This window comes from Toxotes jaculatrix, chromosome 18 (assembly GCF_017976425.1).
Source record: "Toxotes jaculatrix isolate fToxJac2 chromosome 18, fToxJac2.pri, whole genome shotgun sequence".
Classification (NCBI taxonomy): Eukaryota; Metazoa; Chordata; class Actinopteri; family Toxotidae; genus Toxotes; species Toxotes jaculatrix.
The window spans coordinates 16,660,950-16,686,042 of record NC_054411.1 but is presented as its reverse complement, the minus strand read 5'-3'; the positions used below and the strand labels follow the sequence as shown (position 1 = coordinate 16,686,042).

Below are 25,093 nucleotides of genomic sequence, written 5' to 3'. Positions count from 1 at the left end.
AGCCGCTGGAACAAAATACATTAGATGCCAGCAGCAGTCTCATTTGTGATGAAGAAAAACCTCACGCACCAATTTACACCCTATCATGGAAATGCAGATATAATGTTTAAAATTTTGAGAACCTGCTTTTATCTTTCTTTCATTACCATTGCATTTTCACATTTTCATAATCAATTTGAACTTTTACTTTTACTTGAATCAGACAATTCTGTCTTTATATTGAGGCTGCTGCCAAATTCTTCACAGGCTGAGAATATTTGAAAGGCGTAGACTGACAGAAACACAGAATCCCTGACCTGGTACAGTGGGTTTTAGACTCAAGAGAAAGCATTCAGACAGTCTGAAAAAGAAGTCAGAATGGGGTTATGCACTCCCATCAAACTGAAAGGACGAGAAGAAGAGAAAAAGTGTGTGTGTGTGACTAAAGCAGAGATAGCTTATGTGCAAATGTGCCATAAAAAGATGACTGAGAACACATGCAAAAAAGAGAAAGTAAGGCAGAGAGGTTTGTAAAAGCTAAAAAAAAAAAAAAATATGGGGTAGAAAAATATCAGATGGAACTGAAACAGGTGGTTTTATCAGTGCAACAGAAAGAAGAAAAAGTATGTGTGTCAGGAATAAGAAGAGGAGCATACTTGAAGCATTTTTTAAGTGTATTCATAATTCATATACATATTGACAGGTTTCTAATACAGCATGGTTTTGATAGTGTAACTGTCTTCTTCTCAGCTTTTTTTTTTTTTTTTTACAAGAATAACAATAAAAAATGATAAAGACAACACCATGTACGACTCACTTTTAAATTTTATGGCAATGCTTCTTTTGAATGGATTTTGCATCTCCCGATCATGTCGCTGCTGTGTCACTTAGGAATGAAACCATTCAAAAGTACATGGTCAGGCTTACTCCCCACGGGCCAGTACAGTTGGCCAATCACAGCCACTCGTATGACACTTTCTCCAAAGTTTTCAGTCCCAGAAAAGTTTCATCACTGTCCGAGGGACTGACGCCCGTCAGTCAAACGCTACTTCCTATGTAGAACATATGCACTTGTGCACCCAGTACACAGTTTCACAACAATGAAAACTCTTCAGCGTCCTGTCCTTCATCTTTTTCCAGTCAGCACGGCTAAAGATGGCAGACACGCATTAGTCCATAGTGTTATCTCCTCCTCTTACAAGGCTCTGTCCTTCTCTTTGCACATTACAAACATTTTGTACTTGAAAAATAAGACTGTGTCCATCTGATTTTTCATGAATACTATCTGTACCGTAAAAACCCCAGTGATGAAAAATAAGAACACTTTTCAAAAGGACCAAAATGGAATCAAAGACCTAGATATCGGCATTTTTCAGTTTCTCTCTCTCTCTCTCTCTCACACACACACACACACACGCGCACGCACACACACTTCTCACTCATACACATGACTTTTGAAAGGCAACAGATGTCCGTTCTCCAAGGCAATAATGTCTTTGTGGCAAATCAACCCTGACATTCCAGACATCACTCTGGCTCCTCCCTCTCCAGGAATGGAAGAAAATTAAAAAAAAAAAAAATTCAATTTATGTGTTGACTGAATATAAAGTGAGATACATCCATTTCATCTTTATGAGTAAATACTAATGAGGATACAAAATAATAATGAGGACTAAAATAATAATTGAGATCATCCTAATAACATAAGATAAAATACTACTTGCGAGAGGATACAAAATTCTCTCCTTTTCTTTCCTGGGTTTGACACCCAGCTTGCTCCCAATACTCCTCTTCAAAGCAAACAAAAAAAACCTGGAAAAAAAAAGGTAAATGATAATACAGATGATGATAAACAAGAGTTTAACACTTTGAGGGTGTCTGAAGAAAATCAAAGTAAGCCTAGGGAGGAAGTTTCTTTTGTTCTTTAAAGAAAAGTTCCTTTAGTTCCTCCATCAGTCTTGACATCTCATTTTATTCCACTTTGACCTTTGTAGCTGTTTTTTTTTTTGTCTTTTTCTTGTAGCTCTGTTCCTCTATGTTGCATGTCCATGTTTTTTTTTCTTTTTCTGCTTTTAAGTAAAGAGCAATAATTCTCTCAGAACAAAAAAGGTTTCTTTTCCTCATTGTCTTAAATGTAAATAATGCTGATTCCTGTAGAGAAATTGTACATTCCCTTTTGTTGTTGTCCGTCACAGATGCCAGTCCTGTCCTTTCACATTTGGGGCTGCTTCACAAACAGGCTTCTCAGCCTTCTATTGTCCAAACTAACCTAGGAAAAAAAAAAAACACACACACACACAAAAAAAAACAGAGGTAAGCACCATCACCAAGGTCCATGCAACTTCCACATTTAGCACAATTTCTTTAGTAGAGAAAACCTCTAAAGACTCTTTGGACTAACAGGCAGGTAATCACAGCTTTTATTATTATTCTTCTATTATTATTATTATTGCTACGCATTGTTGGCCAAGAACAGACAGAATCCACACTGATTAAATGTCCATGTGAAAGTTGAGGCGAGCGCCCAAATTACTTCATTTTATAGCCAATCAAACAGCTGTTACCAGGTAAATTTCACTTACATCAAACATCTACTAATATGCGATTATATAATATACTGACATGAAAACAAACATGAAATAAAGAGGAAAAGCAGCTAAATCCATACACAATCAGCATTCTGCTGTAACCTCACTCAGAAAGAAATGTGGTATGTATTTAGTTTCCATGAGCACGGGCTGGACTGAAAGTGAGAGGGAGGTGGTGACAGGGAGTGACAGGCAGAGTACAGCAGCTGAGGCGAGGTGAGGGGGAGTGTGAGAGCAGGATGATTTTCATCTACAGGAGTCGGAGAAGCAGCCGACAAAGAGTAGCCGTTGTGTTACTGTGTGAAATGACTGCAGCTCCGTTAATGAGAATCCAGTCTCCAACCAAGTACTGGGAAAACAGCATTTCCTAGATGAAAATGTATTTGTGGTGATTGAACCCGCTGGGTGACGAGGTGCAGTGAGAGTTGACTGGATAATAACATTATATTACATGTAACCATCTGAATAGGAAAGTTGTGTTTTCCAGTCTGAATGATTTCATAAGGATGTAGTTCTGTTACTTTTGATCACATCTTGAAAAGTGTGGTGTTTGAATTCCACAATTATTTTAGAGAAATGATAATAAACATCTTTTTGGATGGGGGCAGATCTGGGGGGGGGGGACTGAATAATTCTAGTATGTGGGGAACACTGAACAACATTATAAAACAAATAGTGTTGGAAAGCTTCAAAGAACAAACTGCTATTCAAATGAAAACTGAAAACACACACACAAACAAAAAAATCATACAACCGAGTCTAAACTTACAGCTCCCAGACTCCTGTGTCTCTTCTTCCTCTCCGTTTCTCTCAGCCTCTCTCTGACTGCTCCAGGTACACTGACTTGGCTGGCCGGATGCTCTGGGTAAACTGAGAGAGAGAGAGAGAGAGAGAGAGAGAGGGGAAGACAGGAAGAAAGAAATATGCTGGGCTTAGAGGTGGTGAATGAAAGAAATGAAGCCTAACGGCTCAGTTGCTGATTGGATGCTGAGGAGCTACAGTTGCTAAGGGAAAAGAGCAAGCATTTTCACACCAAGTCACATGTGATAAAAATTTCCACAGAAACAGAATGAAATGAAACCAACCAACCTCTCTTTCTTTACCTTGTGCTTCGGACACCGCAGAGAGAAGTTATCTTCGTTCAGAGAACAATCTGGATGGAAGAGAGAAAATATCAGTGTACTGTACGGAGACTGCAACGCAGCTCTGAAACACACTGTATGCGTTTTACACCAACTCGCTTTTTACAGTGCGTCTGTGTTTAATGCATCCACTCACCTGCCTCAATAGCGCACAGGTAGTGATAGCGAAGTGTACAGCCTTTACTGTAGCAGCCCAGCGTTGAGCCGACCATTTCACAATATGAGCAGCTCTGAGCAGAGACGGACAGAGAGGCAAAGAAGAAATCAATACATCTTAAAACTGTATTAGACAGTGAAGAACAGCTAGGGCCTAACAAAATGATAAAAATCAATACATATATACCACTATTAATAACATACAGTAAGGCACACTGGTATGTGTTATTTCATAGCATGCACCCTAACATAAGAACCACTGACATGTCTGTTCATCAGTTAATGCCAGACTTCACAACCTGCCTTTTAAACAATTCCATTCAACACCAGAAATAAGGAGCTGTAAACCTGAACTGTCCCAACACAAAACAGGTCAAATCAATACAGAGGACACTCACTGTTTCTCTGGCGCCATCTAGTGCCTCCTGCAGGCCATACAGCCTCCCATTGACAAGGTACACTCCACTGGTCCACACTATACATCCCTCGTGGACCCACAGCTCCTCTGGGTCCATGGGCATCTGAGGCAGCTGGGCGAGTTGTGCCAGGGGTCCCAGGGAATCCAAGGCCGGTGGAGGGGGCTGGAAGGGTAGGGACGCCTTGCTGTTGGATGGCACCATTCTGGGGGAATCCTCACTAGATTTGTGCCTCCTCTTAAAGCGGGGATGTGAGGTCAGCTTTCTGTGTTGAGGTCGCTGTTGAGCTTCGTCAGTCGGCGGCTGCAGCTGTTTTTGCACCTGCTGCTGGTCAACCTCTAGGTCTGGCTCCCTCTTAAGCTCAGGGATAGGTCGGATATCTAGGTTCATGTCCCAGGTTAGCGATGTCGTTTTACTGGTGGTTGTGGTGGAGGAGGAGGAGGGAGAGGAGGCGGTGTTCCCGAGCTTGCCAGCCTCATGCATCAACATATCCTCTCTACCAGCTGGGGAGGCAGTTCTAACTGGCGTGGTAAGAGATGTTGGGTTTGAATCGAGGCTGATGGCACAGTCGCTCTCAGCTGAAGGCTTGGTAAACTGAGCATCTTGTGTTTGTGAGTCTTGGACAGTGCTCAGAGCATTTGAGCTTACATCTGAATTTGGTCCTGTTTTGTTTGTGCCTGTGGTTGCTTGACACTGTCTGACCTGGGGCTGGTTCTTGGGGAGCTTTGCAGCATATTCAGCTGGATAGTAAGGCCCATAGAGATCTCCAAGATGTTTGTAATTTGCCCATTTCTGACACAGGCAGCAAAGCAAGCGGCCGGAGTGGTCGGTCTCTGTAATCACGGGGCCTGAAACAACATAGCCAGACGAAGGCAGTGCTTTTCCTGACTGAAGTGTAGTTTCCACCTCGTCCGTCGTCCTTTTCTCTGATTCTCTGTCTCTCCTAGATAACTGGGAGGAAAGAGCTGAGGTCAGGAGAGATTCAATTCCACTCCCGCCTGCTTTCCCCACGACTGCACTACGCTCTCCTTTCATCTTGTCCTCCTCAGCATTTACAATGGTGCACACCGCCCCAATCTCTGGTATTTTTTTTTCCACATGTATGTGTGGAACAAACAGGCCTTTTCTATTTGGATCCAAGAAGACTCTGTTTGTGCCGAGACTCCCTCCTGCCCCTAAAGATGTGTCTGGGTCATCTTTGGCCACGGATGGTGTAGCCACTGCTGCCCCTCTCCTCCTCCTCCTCTGTCGCCCTCTTACTCCTAGTGGCTCGTCTTCATCTTTCACACCTCTGCGTCTCCGTCGCACAGGTTTGACCTCAGTCTCTGGCTGTGTGTCCTCACTCTCGACATCCACTTTCACTACCTGGGTTAAAACGGGTGGTGCCAGAGGGGGAGTGATTTTAGTGTCTGGCAGTGGGGGTGCTGCAGGGGCTGGTGTGCTGCTGGTAGTCTGCACTGTCTGTGGAGTTGTAGCAGCAGCTGTAGCTGGAGTGGGTGGGGCTGGAGGAGCACTCAGAGTTGTGGTCTGTGTCTGGACTTGAGACTGAGCCTGTGCCTGTGTTTGGGCTTGGTTCTGGGCCCGTTTTTGTTTATTCACGCTCCCTACAGGCCTGCCCTTCTTCTTGCCAGATGGGAAATATCCTTTAGGCACAACATTCTCTGGGGGCTTAGAATCCTGTGGTGACAGACTGGACCTCCCAGAGGACATCTGATGTCTGTTCAGCATGTGTCCTTGAGTCTGGCCGTGGTGGGGCGTGGTGGTTCCATAGTAGTCACTGCCAGGATAATCATCAAATCCTATGCCAGATTCTTGAAGTTTCTGTCGCAGAAGGTTAGCAGCAGACTGCTCTCCTCTTCTAGTCTCAAGCTGTTGGTAAGTGTTGGTGAAATGCTGAATGTCTGACAGGGCAGATGAGGATGGCGGTGGGGAACCTTGGACTGGGCGAGGAAGGGGCGGAGGAGGGGGCAAAGGTCCGAGCAAAGCAAAGTCCTCCTTGTCATCAGATGATGATGCCACAGCGGCTCCTAATCCAAAGTCAAAGTCTTGCTGTTTGAGGGCTTGGGATGTCTGGTGGGGATCACATGGGTAAGCAGACGGGGGTAAAGGCCCAGTCTCATCAACTCCTCTGAAGGGAATCATGTCGTTTAATGAGTGACTTTCATCCATGTAGCTGTCATCCCCTCCTGCAACCCTAGGGAAATGTGTTAAGTCTTGGTCCTGTGAATCATTAAATGGTGGTATATCTGAGTGAGAGAAGCCTGGGTAATGATTCGACTCATCGTCACCGTGGCCTGCTGGCTTTTTAATATTTGGTGTGATTTTCTGTACTATTGCCTCTAGTTTCAAACCTCGTCCTTTCCTGGGATGCAAAACCTTGGTATTACCATGTGATGGAGACAGAGGTTGTGAATAGGTATTATCTCCATGCAGAGGAGAAGAGAGTCTGGGACATGGGATATCTGAACTGGATGAGTCATCTTCATTGTGATGGCTGGTCTCAGACTGGGCCCCAGGGGAGTGATGTGAATTTGTGGCAGCCCTCTGCTGAGATGCATCCTGGAGTTGCCTTTTGGCGGGAATCGGAGAGATAAAAGAACGAACTCGCCTTCTCAATATTAGTGGATTTGTGTCTCCAGGACCCCCGGCTTTAGTCTGACGCTGCACCTGCGGCGGAGCGGGGTTCATGTCAGAAGGAGGCTTAGTGGAGCTGGATGGAGGAGGTGGGCAGGGATGTTTGACTTCCTCTGTGGTTCCTCGGGAGACCTCAGGTTCAGCAGCATTTGGGCCATGAGTCATCTGTGGAGGAGTGGGGCCATGCGAAGCTACCGGAGCTGGAGGAGGGGGAGGGGGAGGAGGAGGTGGTGGAGGCGGCTGTGTTCTGTAGTAGGAGTCTCCCTCCATCAGTCTGGGGCCTTCTCTTCCAGGGTGCGTCGACTCCCACATTTTCATATCAAAGTAAGTGCTTTGATGATGGAGTGAAGTTTTGGTTGCGTGTTCACCGGGCATGTCAGTCTGGGAGATCATCCTCTGTCTCTGCTCTGATTGGCTGACCTTATGTCTTCCTGGAGAAGAACCTGGCTGCAACATCATCTCCTTAGATGGCCTGTTCATTGCTTTTACCCAGTCACTCATGTCATGTGGGTGATGAGGGAGGCCGCGAGGGTGAGGATACATTTGAAGCTTATTTGTGGATTGAGCCCCGGGGGATAAGCTGTGGTATGGATGGTGAGGGGGGAAATGAGGGTTGCTGCGTGGCATTATATTGCCTTCTCTTGTATCTCCATAGCGATATCCAGGAAGACCGCTGCCACTGCCAGTTGATAAATCAACACCATGAAGATAGGGCTGATGCCTTGAGGGTGAAGATAAAGGATTAGTGCTCATAGGGTGAGAAGGCAAGGGGGAAATATCTACGTTACCTCGCCTATAGGGGTCAGCATTCATTACAACAGATGAATGAATAGACTTGGGATGATACTCCATGTCTGCCTCATTTGCTCCACCGCTGCCATGATGATCAGTTTGCAAATTTACAGCATCTGGACCAGCCTCTTTTGATGCCGTTTCCATTTTCACCACTTGTTTCTCTCCTGTATCTTTTTTGCTCAGATCATTGGCTGCTGCTGCTGCAGGAGAGGAAAATGGCTGTTGAATCACAGAGGCTCCACTCTGACTTTTCTCCCGCTCTCTCTCTCTGTCACTTTCCCTGTCCCTCTCTGGTGTGCTGCGTCGGTTTGGCGACACATCACAGATGACGGAGCGTCGCTCTGATGGGGCTAATACGGAGCCTGATGATTTTTGAGACTCTGTTTGACCAATGCTGCCAGTTAGCGGCTCTGGCTCTTGCAAAAGGAGCTCCTGCACAGCAGAGGATGGAGTGGACACATTAGATAACACTTTTCTCTGAGGCAGAGAATAGTCAGCTAAGTTTATATGTTTGGGTGGGGGTTGCTGAGACTCTGTAGCCTGTGGTAAATGACTCTGGGACACACCCACTTCAGGTTTTTCAGCATTTTGCAAAATCTTAGCGTTGGATACTTCTGACTTCACTGCAGACTGAGGATCTGTGGTGAAATCAGGCTCACTTCCATGCCTCAGGTTTGCATGTGAGGGCTTTCCAGAGCTGCCCATTTGGGCAGAATGAGCCGAAGCCTCAGTAACTCCACTCTGCATTCTCATATTTTCAGCCACGCCATAAGGATGTCTGGTTTGAAACTGTTGCTGAACCTGGAGATGGGCAGGAAATGCCTGCTCGGGTCTGCCATAACGTCTATCTAAATTGTAACCCTGAAGAACTTCTTGCAAAAGGCTGGGAAACTGCTGCATTTGTGAATTATCCTCCTGAACTTTACCTCCTGCTCCTTGCCCTCTCTTCACCAAACCCTCTGCTACAGAACCAGCATCTTTTGGATGCACAGGGCCATAACCAGTTTGTGACGGTTGGTAACCTAAATATCTGGAATTTGATTCCATTACACTTGCAGCGCCAGCCCTCCCTCTCTTCTTCACCGACAAATCTGAGCCATATGTTGATTCTGGGTAGCCATATTTATGTGGTCCAGACTGAGGAGGATTTTGAGGCCGTCCAAAATTTGATTTCTGGTGATGGGAGGAATATAGACTCAGATCTACTCCTTCCTCCCCATTATGACTGCCTGACTCTCTTAAGTACGGGTGTGACTGTTTCTCTTCAATACAGTTGTCTAGGTGGTGCTTGCTTTTTTCTGTGTGACTTCCCTCAGATCGAGCTGAAACAATCACACCGACACTACTGGCACTTTGCTGCTCCTCAGATGTGTGCTTTTCTTCCCGCTCGTTATTGTGTAATCTGGATGCAGTGTGCAACCTATTTTCTTTGTCCTGACCATTCTGTGTATTGACTTCCCCATCTTGTTGCATTTGGCTGTTGCCTTTCTCTGCTTTCTCGACGGCACTTTCACTTTCATTTTTGATGACTTCGTTTTTAATTTCTGTTGTCTTTCTGTGGCCTCCTCTGTTGTCATTATATGTTAAACCAGGCTCTGAGACACAATTTGGCTGGGCAGGAGGAATGCTGGAAGAGGTGGATGAGGGGGATGAGGAAACTGGAGGTGCTGAATGCGAACTTGGGCCAGTCTCCGCCGACTGACATCCAAAGGATGGAGACGAGGACAAAGGAGCGTGAGCTTCATTCGCTTTTGTTTCTGAAACACTTGCTTCTTTTGAATCAGAGCTGACTGTTTTAACATTTGATGCTTGTCCAGTCTGCGGTTGGGTTTGACTCTGAGGTGGAGGGTGATAGCCGGTTGTTTCAGATCCACTGCTTGCACCACTCATCTGCCTCACTCTGCCCTGTTCTCCCTCAGAAAACTGTTCCTCACGCTCCACCTTGGTCCCTGATGAGCCTCCAACTGACATCAATGAGGAGTCTTCATCAGCACCAACATCTAAGCTGGCACCATCACCGCTCCCCACTGCACTTCCATCTTTGACTGTGCTAGTACTTGAGGCTGCACTTGCATTTCGACTCCTTGGTTGCGATGGGGGCACGCCATGTGTCACCTGTTGCATCTGCCCACCCTCTTTCTTCTTCTGCGAAAGCACCGTGTCAGTGAGGAGCATGTGCTGAACTGTGTTGGGTAAATTGGCTACTTGTGAGGTCAAGGCATTAAGACTATTCAGGCCCGCATCCTGCATTTTGTCAAGTGGAGAAGATGAATAAACAGAGGAGCCTTCCTCTCTGGATCCAATTCCTGTACCTACACCCATTTTGTTGCGGCCTGTTGGAGGAAGACTGCTCCCTCCGACTGAACTCATGCTGTGAGCTTTATGACTGCCACTGCTACCACAACTACTGATGCTGCTATTTGAGTTGGGTGTGGGACTTAACTGAGGCATGGTCTGCAGTAATCTGCCATGACCATGGCTGCTACGGGGATTTGATGTAGGAGGATGTGAAGGACCATGACCTGAGGGGTTTCCATGTGCCTCCGAGACACCCATCAAAGGGGAAGGAGAGGAGCTACAGCTGGGGGAATGCACTGCTGAGGCAGCTGGAGAGGGGTTGGATATCGGGCTAAAGTTTTGGTTGATTTGGGTTTGCTGAGCACTGGGATGCATTGGGGATTTGGCTATTTCTTGAGATGCTGTTTGAGGTATACTGGGATTGGAGGCTTGATGATGTTTAGCATATACAGACCCTGGAGACGGACCCTGGTGCTGCATCTTGAGAGAGTTGTCATAGCCTACCCCTAAATTGTGCTGTGAGTTGCGGTGCTGTAGTGTGGCCTGCTTGTGAAGAGAATGCGTCTGTGGGGAATATCCAGGATAATTTGAAGCATGGTAACTCTGCTGAACATTCTCCATTGGCCCCACATTGTTAGCAGCAACTGAACTGGAGACTGAGTTTGAACTGGAGTTGACACTGGGAGAGCTGTTGACTTTGGGATCAAACCCAGTGCTAGCAGCCCCGTCGAGATATCTCTGCGGAGGGGGGCTGTACATTCCTGATGACCCCGTGGACGCTCCACCCTGTGGGGAGTAGTGTGGGTACTGTGGGGTCATTCTGTGGCCAGAATGTGGATAGCTCCTATGCTGCTGTCCATGGTGGACACCTGGGAAGGTTTGCCCATGCTGGCGGTGTTGCATCTGAGAACCCGGCACTGACTGCATTGCAGGGTTCTGACTCATATTATACTGATGAGTAGGAGAGAACGCACCGGCACCAGCACCTCCACCTGAACCGGCACCGCTGCCATAGTCTACTGGATACGGTGACATCAGGCCAGATGATGGAGCAGAGCCAGATCCAGCATGCCGATACTGGTGAGGTATATGTCCATCGATGTTAGGGTACCCGAAGCCTGCCCCGTAACCCATACCTCCCCTTCTGTGCCTGTCCTTCCCGCCCATTGAAAAATAATAATCCATGGCGTCCTTCCTGTAAGGGTTGTTACTGTTGCCACTGTGAATGTTACCCTGTGTTGGTGGTGGCTCCACAGCTCCTCTGTTTCTAACACTGTAAGCAAGCATGTGGCTGGCTTGACTGGGGTGGTGATGGCCTCTGTGCAGGCTCTGCTGCATCCCTGCGTAATCATCTGTCATCCTAGGGGAGATCTGGGGGTCTGCTGGCTGAGGGGGATACGGAGGTCCTCCTCCACCCCTCCCACTGAACCCATGGGGGAGAGAGGTGGGAGCTGGACTGTTAGAAAAATTCTGCATTGTTTTTTTTTCCAAGTTTGGATTAAAAACGGAAATATCTGTCAGTGTCTATATCAGGGAATGTTTCTGATCAGAAACTGGAAGGCTTATGGCAGTAACCATAAATGACAAAGAGAGAGTCTATGGCCTGGCAGTAAAACAAGGAAATGCTTTTGAAATCCACCAAAGAGCTGAAGCAGAGGAATATATATCACAGATGTTGTAATCACTTTTTTTGTAGCAGAAAGTTTTAGGGAGGTTGAACAGACGATTTTATCAGTATATAAAAAGGCCAAATGGTAAAAATCTTTCTTCTTCAATGTGATTGTTGTTTTCACTTAGAAAAAAAAGGTTCACTTGATAGCTGGGTCTTGAAAAACGGAAATTTTAAAAGAAAAAAAAAAGAGAAGAAATACGTAGTGAAGCAGGTTTCTAATGCAGAAAAATACACGATTAAAAGTGTGCAGTCATTCCCATGAAAGCTGAAGCGGTTTGGCACTAAGCAGGCAATGATATCATGGACAACTGACACACCACCATGCGAGATGTTCAACCTCAAATGTCTTTACATGTATACACTCTGCTATAATAACAGCTCAAGCAAGCAGAGCTATGTTAGGATTAAACTGAGTTATGATCCATTAGCAACTTGTGTGAAAAAAAAAAAAAAAATCTCAACAAAACCATTGAGACTGTGTTCCGTCACAGCAATCCTTCAGTTTGTCAACATGTGTGACTTGACTCACACCTGTGTGAGACAAAAACTGCAGCAACAGAATCAAGAGGTCTGAATACAGACCCTCACTTAACACTCCCAGGGGCAAACACTCCATTGATATTCTCATCAACTCGTGGATGCAGAGTGTTATACTTTCTGAGACATTCTCTTTCTTGGTCATTCCCTTTCAAATGCTGTTTTCTTTTTAGTTTTCTTGCTACTGCATGCATTCATTTGGACTGTAGAGGTCTTTGGTCCCTATTTAGTAATCGTTCTTTCCTTGACTCTGTGCTCAGATTCTTCTTGGTGATTCTTCTTCTTCAGCATGTAGCCGTCTTACCTTTGTTTTTTTCTGTCAACCATCATTTAATTCTACCTAGTTCCATGGCAACAATTTTCCAAAAGGAGGGTAATCCATTTATTCCACTTCAAGTTCAGTCAGTTCAAGCTCCGTTTTTCTGTTTCCCTTCAGTATTTCCATACGGACAAGTTCATTTTCCAGGAGTTGCTGACCAGAAGCCTTCACAACTCTGCAAATACAAAAGATGAATCAAAAAAGTTAGCATGCAAAAATGAAGCAACATTTGTTAATCATACCTTGTGCTAAAGCTCTGTTGTTGTAATTAAATAATTATTTTGAGAAACGAACGACAATACTAAAATGCATTTTTTGGCTAATGATAGTTTAATATTACATTTTCCGCTGTATTTTTAATCAATTTAATTTAAACAATTCAGTGGCAAATATGACACATTTACAAATGTAGACTCAAACAAAATTAATGAAATTAGTTTTCACCCTTTGCTTAGGCCTTCTGTAACTTGAGATAATTTAATTTCTAGACTGCTGAAGCTGAGCTCATTGAAAAATAAAAAAATAGGATCTAAGGATCACGCATTACATATTACATCAGCATTTCCCATTAAGTGGCCTTATCTTTAGCAGTTCACCAAAACAATCACACAGGTCTATCACAGACATATTAACCAAACCAATAACCATGTTAACATTACGTCCTTGTTGCATTTACTATCCATTCAGCTCCTTACTTTCACGACTTAAAAGTCTTGCTGGCCTCATCTCAACACTGCTATTTTAATATGCACTGTGAGTACGGGCTTTACTGTGCTTGGAGCTTTTACAATACATGCCTAAGCTGTCTCTGCTGACTGATAACAAACAGGGTTGGTGGAGAGGAAAGTGGGTTAGGAGCAGCATCCAATTCGGGCAACAAAGACACATAGACAAGGTCACAAACACTACTTCACATGTAAACAAACAACCTGGTGGAGTCAAGACAGAAGCAGTTCACCTCCCACCTCTTTACACTGACACTAAACACCATTAACTTTAGGGTATTTACCTTGTTTTAATGGGCTTTAATTATTACTGGTGAAACTTGAAGGGATGATGCCACTTTTATGGGGTCAGTGCCCGTAATTACCATGTGTGACACAAGCCTCTATTGTCTTATTCAGATACACTGTAAAATGGTTAATGACCCTAAAACAACTTTACGTGACTTGTCTTATAGAGTTAAGCAGAGCCACGCTGTTTATGATCATAACCATTAGTCGAGGTGGTGTTATTGATCATTATGGTATATTATTTTTCACCACGGAGAAAGTGATCAGCAGTTGAATGAAGAACATGAAAACAAAAAACACAGGACCCGGGTCGCTACAAAACAAACTGCTCATACCCTGTAAATCAAATGGGAGTCAAACAGACTGCGTTATCAAACAGGTCTGAGTCCAAGTGTCACATTTGAGGGTCATAGCTTTCGTACGTGGGCGATGCTGTATAACACCGACAAAGTTAGAGGGACGCTATTAATCTCCATCCGTTTATTAGCCCATATCTTGATTACTAATTAATCACAGCAGCTCACTGTGCACGACCAGGCAGCAGCATTCACAATACACACAACAGTGCAGCATTAATGAAAACTGACTCAGTGCAGTCTGTCAGCAAGTCAGTCAGTTGCATAGCTGCCTAATTGATAAGAGCATACGCAACGCTTTTTGCAGATAATGACCAAACGCCAGCTCTGTTATATTTGCTCTATCGTCTCAAATTGTCATCAACACAGCACTGGCTTCTGTACAATAGCCTTAGCAGCTACATTAGCCCAACAGCAAGGTATACGCATTACAATTAGCTTTGTGGTGCTGCCTCTTTTAGCTTTGTGGGGTTAGCGTTAGCCAAAATACTTCACATACTGCAAATTAAATATGCCAGCTAGTCGCATATGTTGGGAGCTAGCTAAGCTACAACCACTACTTAGCATCTTAGCAAGCCAGCTAATTTGCGTTTATTACACTACAACCAGTATTTGAGGACGTGCACAAGCCGATAGTTACAGCAGGCTAAAGGCACAGGGCAGGCAGGCAGCGTTTAGCTACAAAAGAGAGGTGATTAGGTGCAGATGTTTCCCCCCCTCAGAAATTCAGTGGGGCTGTGAGTAAATGGGGTAGCTAGCATAAATAACGTTTACTAGCAAGAGACCTGGTGTGGGTACTGCATCAGAAAATGATCATCACGCAGCCTGACATTTTCCTTAAATAAACAGAGCTAAGCTTGGCCAGGGAGAGGCAAGTGAGTCAGAGACAGGCTAGCTAACATACTCTAAATGCATACCTGAAAACGTAGCAATACAAGGCCCCTCGAAGACTGAAAGGCTGTTTTGTGACAATCCCGCTGCTGTGGCAGGAAACCCCAGTCTGGAGTCGACCGCTCCGCCGCTTTTCCCTCACCCTTTTGAGTCCAGACAACCCCGACCAGCGGCGGCGAAGTCGGGGGGCCCGTCACGACACTCAGATCCCGGGCCTTTCTTCCGATTCCCCCTTTTTCCTTTTGTCCTCACCTCCAAAAATGATGAGAGCAGAGCACAATCGGGGTGCCTGTAGGTCCCGTAACCAGTGAGGTCCATACACCCCCGCCCCCTCCCCTCTTGTTCCCTCGACTCTCTCTCCTCTCTTTCACACACCGCTTAGGTGATTCCACCTATCTCGAACTAAAATTAAACACATTTCTATCACACAAGCCTCCACTGACACACGAAGATCTCAAACGCTAGTTCCCGTCACTAAATTGCATTTGCACGCCTTCATCAGTAGCTCGACCTATTCGTTTTCCTGTTAGACTACTGTTTTTTTTTTCTTGCAACAGAAAGACCGCCTTGAAAATGCATACACACTCATATTCCCGCACCCCCTCCCGCATCTCTCTCCATCACATCCCTCCATCTCCCCTCCCTCTCTGAGGCTTTTGCTATTTCTCTGATTTTTACCTATTTACACCATAAAATCTAAGATCATATTAATATTGCAAATGCAGTTTTTTGAATGTCTGGGCTGAGCGTTTTGACACAGCTCCTTTGTTCTTATTTCATCTCAAGTGAAAGTGAATTAGGGTAGCCTAATGAAGGCACCAGGGTACAAAGGCAATATGGAGAGGAGACAGGATTGGATTGAATGGAATGGTAGGGTATGCCTGAAATGAATAAGTCTATAACGGATAAAAGACCATTTGGGAGCAAATAGATGTGACTGCATCAGAGGAAGACTGCAGCGCAGTGGATGAAGCTTAAGTTTATTGTGGTCTCTTAATGCAGAAATGCACACACAGTGGAGCTCTGTTTTTTTTTCCACAAAGAAAAGCCACTTAAATCATTAGCATAATATCTAACCATTGGTTAATGTTTGACACGACACGCTCAGAACATCATCACGGCCAGAACAACAATGGAGGTGCTACAAACAGAATCCTTTTCCCATTAAATTTATTGTGTTGTCTCTGCCTGAGCTTATCTGCTCTCACACAGGGCCAGTGAGTGCAGTGCAGACCCACTCACACTCTCCCACCGTCATAATGATGTGCCCTATGCCCCCCATCCATGGTGCTGCACTTTTAATGTACTGCAGTGTGTCTCACACACACACACACACACACACACACACACACACACACACACACACACACACACACACACACACACACACACACACACATTCACCACTACATGCATTCCTACATATATACATCCACAGAAAACACACATGAACATACAAAGACATAGACACAAAACCCAGTGTGAAACGCACACATATACACACACACACAGAGCTGGCACACAAGCGTACACATCTGTATGCAGTCACTCACTTAACCTGTCAATCACAAGAGTAAAATCTCTCTCAGTTTCTAAACAACAGTTCAATACATTTCATTCCCTTGCAGATACACGTCTATTTCTATCATAGTTGCCATAGCAACTGCATCACAGAGCCTTAACTGAGGATAATTTTTAGGCTACATATCTACATTTGCTTTTTACATGTGCAATTTCACACAGCCACTCTTGTTTGTCGGCACAAATCTTCAACCATGAATCACTTGCAAGCAGTTGTGTACTTGTGTTGCCACTCAGTCGAAGTGAAAGAGCTGGGAGGCATAAAGGGCATTGATACTCTGGGCCAGCAAGTCAGCCAGCCAGGCTTGTCCAATCAACAGGAACGCCTGCTGGGATACACACAGACTCTCTCCATCATGGACAAGGTCACAAAATCTTCTACAGAAGAGGCTCGGAGCACACAGTTGTAAAGAAAGCAACCAGTTTTGAACACACTTAATTCCCTCCACATCTTTGGGGTATGCGCACCATCATGGACGCACACAATCCAACAGAACCTTCCTCTCTCCTCCGTTTCATCGACAAAGGTGATTCTGATTTGCACATCCCTTCCCTCACTAGCAGGTCCTTTAAGAATATATCTAGCAAATAGCTTTTATGTTTTGTTTTTAAATTGTATTAGTACAAACCTAAAGTCAACTATTACACCGATTTTGTGAATTTAAAATAAGAGAGCCTGACTGACTAGAAAATTTCTTTAAATCTAACATTTTTGTATCTATTCATGTAATAGTGATATTTTCAGTGTGTACTGGAAGATTAGTGTTTTATGCCCTGTACTCGCTGGTAATAGTTTTTCATTTAAAATGATGATTAAAAAAAAGTTCAATTTTATTTCAGTGTATTTTCATTACAGGAAACATCCCAAGGCTGCAATGCATTGTGCAACCAATGGTTGATATTGTCACGATTTGTGCCCTCTCCAGCACTCTGCCTGATGACAGGAACTGAAAATTCTACAGATCCTTCGATAAATAGGAAAACAACATGTCGACTACTTCATATATAAGACCATCATATTTACAAAGTCCAGTACAACCCAGCCAGGTAAAGTTGTGAATACTATACAAGAGCTGTTGCATGAGAAAGCACGGTCTACATTTCCAGTTTGACACCATCTACTTTCACAGGAATCTGAGCAAATATCGGCACTCAGTACCTTGAGTGAATATGTAAGCAGTCTTACTAAAATGCCCTTGACATGCCAAAACTGAAAGAGGACATTTTGCACCAGCGCAAACATTTACATAGAATTAATTTCAGTGTGTTGAATCTGTCTGTCTGGTTTTGTACACAAGATCTACACTGTCCACAGGCCTGAGACACAGACAAACTAGATGTCACTCAAGCAAGTGAATGGGCAATTAAATCTCAGCTGGCGCATGGTTCTACAACCTGAGTGCATGGAAAGAGGAACAGTGGATAAGTGGCTGCACTGTGTGCTCACTGCTCCCCCTGAATACAATCCACTCTTAAGAGACATTTTTATGTGAAGGTTTGAGGCTACCTAGGAGGTTCTTTCTGTCACTGATTATGCCTGTGGATATAATATCCAATAATGACTCCATTTTGAATGCTGATGATTTGATAACATTTTATAAGAATCACTTGTTCCCACAGAAGAACAGTCACTACTGGGGGAACGTGTGGCACTTAAAGGGCAGGTTCACAGTTTTTCAAGTCTGTCTGAAAGCACTAGTCAGGCGCCCAAACGAACATTAGAGCAGGGCTTTACTTGCTGTAATCATTTCTCCTGTTCAAAGAGATCCTTTCCTAATGCACTTCCATTACAAGTGATGAGGGACCAAATCTACAGGACTCTTTCTGTGCAGAAAATAAATGACAAAGTTGATTTGAAGTTAGTATAAGGAATGGGTATATTCCAAAGGTACAGTCCGTCCACTGCATCTCAGCAGGGAACCATCCCTGTGCAGGGAACCCATCCTTTAAAATGCACTACACATATTATTTTGATGATGGTTTCATATGTGAATATATATATATTTTTCCCCTGTAGGTACACATATATACATGTGAATATATGCACATACAATATAGAATATAACATTATTTATGCCAGTGTCTGTGTAATTTAATTGCCTTTGTTTTTTGTAAAACAGTGGATAGAATAGATCCTAAGAAAAACAGAAAACAATTCACTCAAAACTAAATAATAGCCAGGACAACATAAGCATCCTGCAGCATCCAGCTCATACAGCAACAACCAGATGACATGCCCAAAAGCAGCAGAGATTTGCAGTTTCCTTGATGACCACATGGAGTCAGAGTCATACAACAAACATGCAGCTGTGATCTGACGCTCAGACTCTGGCCTTGCATTACAGCATGAAAAATAGCTCTCATATTATTTTGTCTGAAATCACAATCCATCAGTCCCTTTGAAGTGTATGCTTCTAAAATTATGCTTTGGTACAATTTCACAGACTTTGATCCTCCTTCATGTGGAATGTCCTACAATATCCCAATTAGTGTCCCACCGACATTAAGTATTATAACAGTAGAATGGGCACAGCTTTGAAAACATAATTCTGAGTGCACAGAGAAATGAGATCTTGAACTTTGATTGCTATTAGGTGTGGTGCCCCTCTCATAGTCCCAGTGAAACTCTCATAGATCAAAGAGCATGATGTAGCCCAGTTGAAATACACTTGCAACAGCTCCAACTCTAAATCTGTGACCTTAACAGGGGCTGATGATGCAAAGATGTATTTTCCTCAAAAGGATATTATCAGTATTTGCTCTGTCCACTGCCATTAGAGTGATTGTTCCTATCTGACAAATGATATTTACCAAATATGTTTATCAAGTAAAAAAAAAAAAACCCATACACTCCAGCTCTAAAATAGCTCTGTCCCACTTAAACAAACATTCAGCTGTGATCACACAAACACATACACACTCACCTCTGTGTGATCCTTTTGCTTGTTCACCAAAGATGAGAGGAGGCATGAAGCACTGAAGTGATCAGTGTTATGGTAGGCATCAATAGCCTGCAGTGGCCAGCAGGGAGCACTCTCTCCTAATGTCCCTCACCTCTCTCACATAACTCTCTCTCACACTGAGGCTGGCTGCCACACTCTCCTCGTCTCCTAGCAACCTCAGAACCCTGCCTCCAATCACTACGGATACCGGGAGGGATGGAGGGAGGGTGGGAGAGTGTGAAAGAGGCAGAGGGGGAAGAAGAGGAGGAGGAAGAGGAGGAAAGGCTGGCTAGGCTTCGGCATCAACATCCCAAGCAGCAGCGCTGAAAGTGTGCAAAGCCTGAGTGCCGGGTAACAAGCTGATCCAAGGGTTTTAGAGGCGGATCATGTTGGGTGTTGGGTGGTGGGAGAGGTGAATCATGGAGCCAAGGTTCTCAGGGACATATTGAGATCATAATTCAAATCAGCTGCAGTACAGAATGTGAAGAGGAGGAGAGTGATTGCCCCAATTAAGCCAGTTTGTCTTGAGTGTCCCCTTTGCTTTGCCTCCACAGCTCGTGGTCCCTCCCCAGCAGCTACTCCAGTCCTCTCTTCTTCTACTCTCACCCACCTTCTCCTGCAGCCCATTAAATTTGATGGTACCATCATCATCTGTGTTCTGTCCTTGTGACTCGCGGCAGGCCTCAGTGCTTTATTACTCCACTCTTTCCTGGGGGTCCGCACTCTTCTGTCTCCTGTGATCTATGTTTCTCTCACACACACACATGGGGTGTGCACGCAGAAAACATGTGCGCATGCACACAGCGCAATCCTACGTGACATCACACACATGTCAAATGCACTTATGCCGGTGTGCTGGAGATGCCACGCGCTCACACGTCACATAACAAGTTTATGTAAAATCCTGCGTATACATGTCGTGCATACAGAACACAAAGGAAAAAACACTGTGCACACACGCTTGTCACTCACAGTCACAACACACAAGCCTTCACACACTCTCCGTGTGATGCGACAGTGACCTTAGACACTGGATCTCCTCCCCCTGTGGCGGCTGTCATGTGGGGATGAGCTACACAGATACACGCATGACAGGGTTTAGTCAGGGAGACTGGGCAGGTTGATACACAAAAGGAGTCAGTGGAGTGAAAGCTGACAGGTTGTGTGCAGCTCGCAACTAATGCAATATGATACTTCCTTGAATGTTTAAACATGACATTATGTTATGGTGGGTACATGAATGAATACATGTGTTATAGTGTAAGTTTGAAAAAATATAGTAGAGTGCAGGTATTTTACATACTATGGTAAACTTTTCTGAAGCAACCAGCCTATTAAATGTTCCCCTGGAAAAGAGAGTTGTCAGCATATTGCAACTTAAAGCTCCATCAATGAACTGTTATTATAGTCTTATTATTCACTGCACCTTGCGGTGACTGTACATTTAATTTAACATTTAATTTAACATTTGATTTAATCGCAGCGGGAGATCAACAGAGCTGCAATAATACACCTCTGCATAAGTGACATTAAAAAAAATTGAATTTCAGTGTGGATTACATCCAAAAATCTATGTAACGACAACATGAGGCGCGTTAACAGCACTGATAAGAACTGGAATATCAGTGACAGCACAATACTGGACTCACATCAATATTAAAAGGAATGATGATATGATATGATATATGATATATGATATATGATATATGATATGATTAAACTCATTGGTTGAACTCATTGTGCAACGCCAATCATTTCAAAGTACATCCTGTGCTTCCGAGTGTTGCTACACCATGAGACAGACACATCATCCTTTGAAGAAATCTGTTCCAGGAAGAGCAGAGTGTTAATATACGCCTGCAAAACTTTAACTCTCTGCCACAGAAGTGATGAAGGAGGGAGAGAACGTGTATGTGTGTGTGTGTAAGAGGGATTGATAAAGAAGGAGAGAAAACGCTGGCTGCTGTTGCCGAGGCAACCATCTCTCTCCCCTCTCCTCTTTAACCCTTTCTCCTCAGCACTTCCTTTTCACCTTCTGTCTTTTGCCATAGCAGCGTTCTCTCACTTGTTGCTGTCCTGTCACCCCATCTGTCCCTCTCTTTATCTCCATGCATCTTTCCGCTCTCCATCCCTCTCTCTCTCTCTCTCTCCTCCCCCCATCACTCTGCACTACAAAATCTTGATTCGTGAGCCATTCGGTCTCAACGTGATTATTCATCCTCATCATGTTGGCACACCTGTCATTTTGTCTACACACATGTGCTTTGTTAACTCTGAGTCATTCTGTGGTAGAGAACAGTGACAATTTGTGCTGAACTGTGTTAAGTAACTGTTTCAGTACAGGTGTTATTGATGATTTGAAAACTTGGACACATGCCGTAACAAAATGATGGCCTGCATGACTGAAGCTGATTAACCACCCTGAAGGAATAAATGGTGACAATACTGTTGTGGTCCTTCTGGAGGAGGTTTATATATCTGAGATGTTGCATTTGGAGCAATCTTGTGAGTCTGTGACCTTCATTAAATCAAATCAAATTCACAAGCAAATTAAAGTTCACTCCTGTGTAACCATGTGATATGATGGAGGTTTGCCAGTGCAAAGTAGGACGTTTAGAGGTCATAATAAAAGAGTGCCTCAGCACTCGCCAATTTCCAGTATTTGCTCTCTCGCTCTCTGAATGCTGCATTATGAAATAAACAAGCCATCACCATATGCTACAATTCTATACGCTTCGTGTGGTGTGTACTGATGACATGCGGTCTTCCTCCTCTGTATGGATCATGAATTCTGGTGTGTGCTGTCCCACTGCTGTGTGAAATCAGTGCCTGATGTTATTCCACAAGGAGCTCAGCGCTGATATGCACACACAACAACAACAACAATCACAGTGTCCAGCCAAATTAAATCTCAAGGAACAGTTTGTTCGCTGTGTGCAGAGTGTGTGTGTAATCAGCATGTGTCAAACAAAATGCGTTTGCCTGCCATTAAACCAAATGCAGGAAAGTTAAATTAAACAAGTCAGCTGCTTTTGTTGGATCTTCCAGACCCTCTGTCTCACATTCACTGACTAAAATGCATTAGCAGTACATACTGTAAATAATAAGCTTCACATTTCGTCGCTGCTTCAGACACTTGGTTTTTTATTTTATATATCTTGTTGCTTGGTAACCATTAATTGTTTAAATGGAGGTACTTCAAGATACTTCAAGAGCAGGAAGAGAAGAAGTAAGAGAGAGCGAGAGAATGACAGAGAGGTGCTGTAGATGTTGGTTAGGCACCGACACACACACAAAAAAGCTGAGCAATTTTGTGCAAACAAATGACTCTCCTAAGGTCACAAGTTTCAGAGATGAAGTGAGCTGCGTCACTGACATAGAAGCTCACTTTGTTGGACTCATGGAACTACAGCACTGCAGCACCTCCACCACTGTCATCTGTCCTTTTTACCCCACTTCTCCCTCCATCCTGCTCTCTGGAGGAACTCTGATCCATAACTCACAGGGCCCTCTTTCTTTTATTACCGTGATACCCCTCCCCCCACACACACACACTCCATCACACACTCACCTCTCCCTCCATCCTAATAATTCAAGCTGATGCACAATATAAGTGGGCCTTGGAGAGAGAGAGAGAGAGAGAGAGTGAGTGAGAGAGAGAGAGAGAGAGAGAGAGAGAGAGAGAGAGAGAGAGAGAGAGAGAGAGAGAGAGTAAGAGTGGGATAAATACAGTTAAAGAAAAGAGGAGTTACGTAGGGAGGTAAGAGGGAGGAATTTAGGGAAGTGTAAGTGTAAGGGAGAGCATCACGTGATTTATCAGGTGATGGCTGCTGAATTAGAGTTGTCAAAAGTTTCAGCCTTCAGATTCACACACGTCGGGATTCTGCTGAGACACTCACGCTGTCCAGTAACGAAAGGCACCGTAACAAAAACACAACACTGTAGCACAGGCAGTGACATTTCACATTTAAGGTGGAGGTGACGTGCAACTTCACACGTGGCTCTCTATCTTACTAATAGATCTCATCCTTTTTTTCCTCACACCTCACTCCCTCCATCAATAATTTAATAAGTCTTGCTTGCCAGTGTGACTGAAAAATTAATGCGAGCTAGGAGTGGGTGGGGGACAGGAGGGGGGTGGCTGTGTGCTGTTCCAAGGATGATGGATGGGAGGTGGGTGTCATTGTAGCTGGGCGGGGGACAGACGGGCTGCTGCGTGCAGGTAGAGGCAAAGGGCTCAGACAGTTAGCATGCAGAGTGGATGCCAAGGTATTCAGTTATAGTATTGTTGTAACATTTTTTGCAGTTTAAGTCTAGCAGGTGCAGCGTGGCCTCACTCATAGCATGTTTTGCAGGGTTCAACCCTGCAGAGCCAGACTGGGTTTACCTACTTTGCTCTTGTCAGGCTCCTTGGTAGACACCTATTTTCTAGCTGTGGTCTGTTGGGAGAGCAGGTGAGAGTGTTTGCTGGGAGGAGAAGCTGCACCGTCCAGACACTTCATCTCATCTGCACTATTTTTCTTTTAGGTGGGTGGGGGGGAGCTGAAATGATGGTAGTGATGCCAAATGTGACTCTTCATCTCTCATGCTCTCTTTCTGTCTCAAACAGCTTTCTCTTCTCCCATTGGCCCACAGTCAATCACTCTCCTTGTTTTTTAGTGAAATGTCTCCACAACAGTGTAGAGATATAACTTTTCCTCTAACGCAACCTCAGTACTATCTAACTGGCAACCAGGGATTTGCATAAACAAATGACAAGTCCCTGGCAGAGCTGTGATACTAACGGACAGACCTGCGCTAATCTCATTCTTACACGCGAAAGAGAGAAAGCTATATAATCAGACAAGAAATGCCACAGACACGTTGAGTGAAGAGCTGGTATATCACGAAGCAAAATAACACCAATTTGCTTTTTCAGCTTAGCCACAAAATGTGTTTGTGGTGCTGGTTTACTCATGAATAGCACCCATCCTCCATCTTTGACCAGCTGACGGTGCCAGCGGTAGGGAGTGGGTGGGGATATGGACAGGGAAGCGAGTCTCTGAAAGTCTCCTTACTGTACCTGGCAAAGTAATCGTTGAGTCATTGGTATTGATCAACAACCCTATCAAACCCTGCAGATATATAGTGGTCATTTTGGACTATGGGGCAGTAAAAATCTTAATGCATCTTTAAGTCACTCCAGATAGGATGTGCTTGTTAAAATGCCAAAATGTAAAAGTTACAGCCTGCACAGACTGGCGCGCTACAACAGGGAAAGAAACTACATATCTGGGGGTTTTTTTGAGAGGTCAAAAAAAAAAACAAAAAAAACAGTATCATGAGAACAACTAATCACACACGCCTACGATCAGGATTTGCATATTGAACCTTGCTTTCCATCTCCATGAGGTATAACGATTCAAATTCCGCTGACCTGGTGTTTGAACATCTACAACTACAACCATGAATCCTGCATGAAGAAGAATACAACTCCTGACATTAGTCGCCTAGCTTAATGCACACAATTTTAGCTTTGATTTCCTGTGGGATGTTTTGCCTGTATCCTCCTTTACAGAACACACTGCTTATTATTCATACATTTAAATACATTCGCACAAGGGACCTGCACACAGCACAAGCACAATATAACTGAATATAAACTAAAGAGAATTGGAGACTGCTGGAAGATAAATGCCCTTCTCAATGACAGTTTGATGGCAATTGCTTAGACAAGGGAGAGTTTTCTTCATTTACTTCCATCATCCTGATTGTCCAGACCTGACCTGTCCTGA

The 25,093-nt window shown here is 44.3% G+C and overlaps 1 protein-coding gene across 4 annotated transcripts; it reads right to left on the bottom strand.

The window, feature by feature from the left end:
* Positions 1-635: 635 nt before the first annotated feature.
* On the bottom strand, positions 636-11,772 carry tcf20 (transcription factor 20). 4 transcript variants are annotated; one of them, XM_041061805.1, is made up of 5 exons: positions 4,264-11,772; positions 3,846-3,939; positions 3,657-3,720; positions 3,337-3,437; positions 636-2,248 (listed from the first exon to the last, which is right to left on the bottom strand). In XM_041061805.1, exons 1-5 carry the CDS (start codon positions 11,482-11,484, stop codon positions 2,244-2,246), a joined length of 7,485 nt encoding a protein of 2,494 aa, XP_040917739.1. In that variant the 5' UTR covers positions 11,485-11,772; the 3' UTR covers positions 636-2,243. The 4 variants fall into 4 exon arrangements, with proteins under 4 accessions (XP_040917739.1, XP_040917738.1, XP_040917740.1 ...); XM_041061804.1 differs by having other exon boundaries at positions 636-2,243; XM_041061806.1 differs by having other exon boundaries at positions 3,671-3,720.
* Between the last annotated feature and the right edge of the window lie 13,321 nt (positions 11,773-25,093).

Coding starts and splice junctions, on each gene's coding strand:
- tcf20 (XM_041061804.1), bottom strand. CDS start 11,484: ATGCAGAATTTTTCTAACAGTCCAGCTCCCACCTCTCTCCCCCATGGG. Junction 3,940..4,263: donor TAGATGGCGCCAGAGAAACA/GTGAGTGTCCTC, acceptor GTCTCTGCTCAG/AGCTGCTCATATTGTGAAAT. Junction 3,721..3,845: donor CCTGTGCGCTATTGAGGCAG/GTGAGTGGATGC, acceptor TCTTCCATCCAG/ATTGTTCTCTGAACGAAGAT.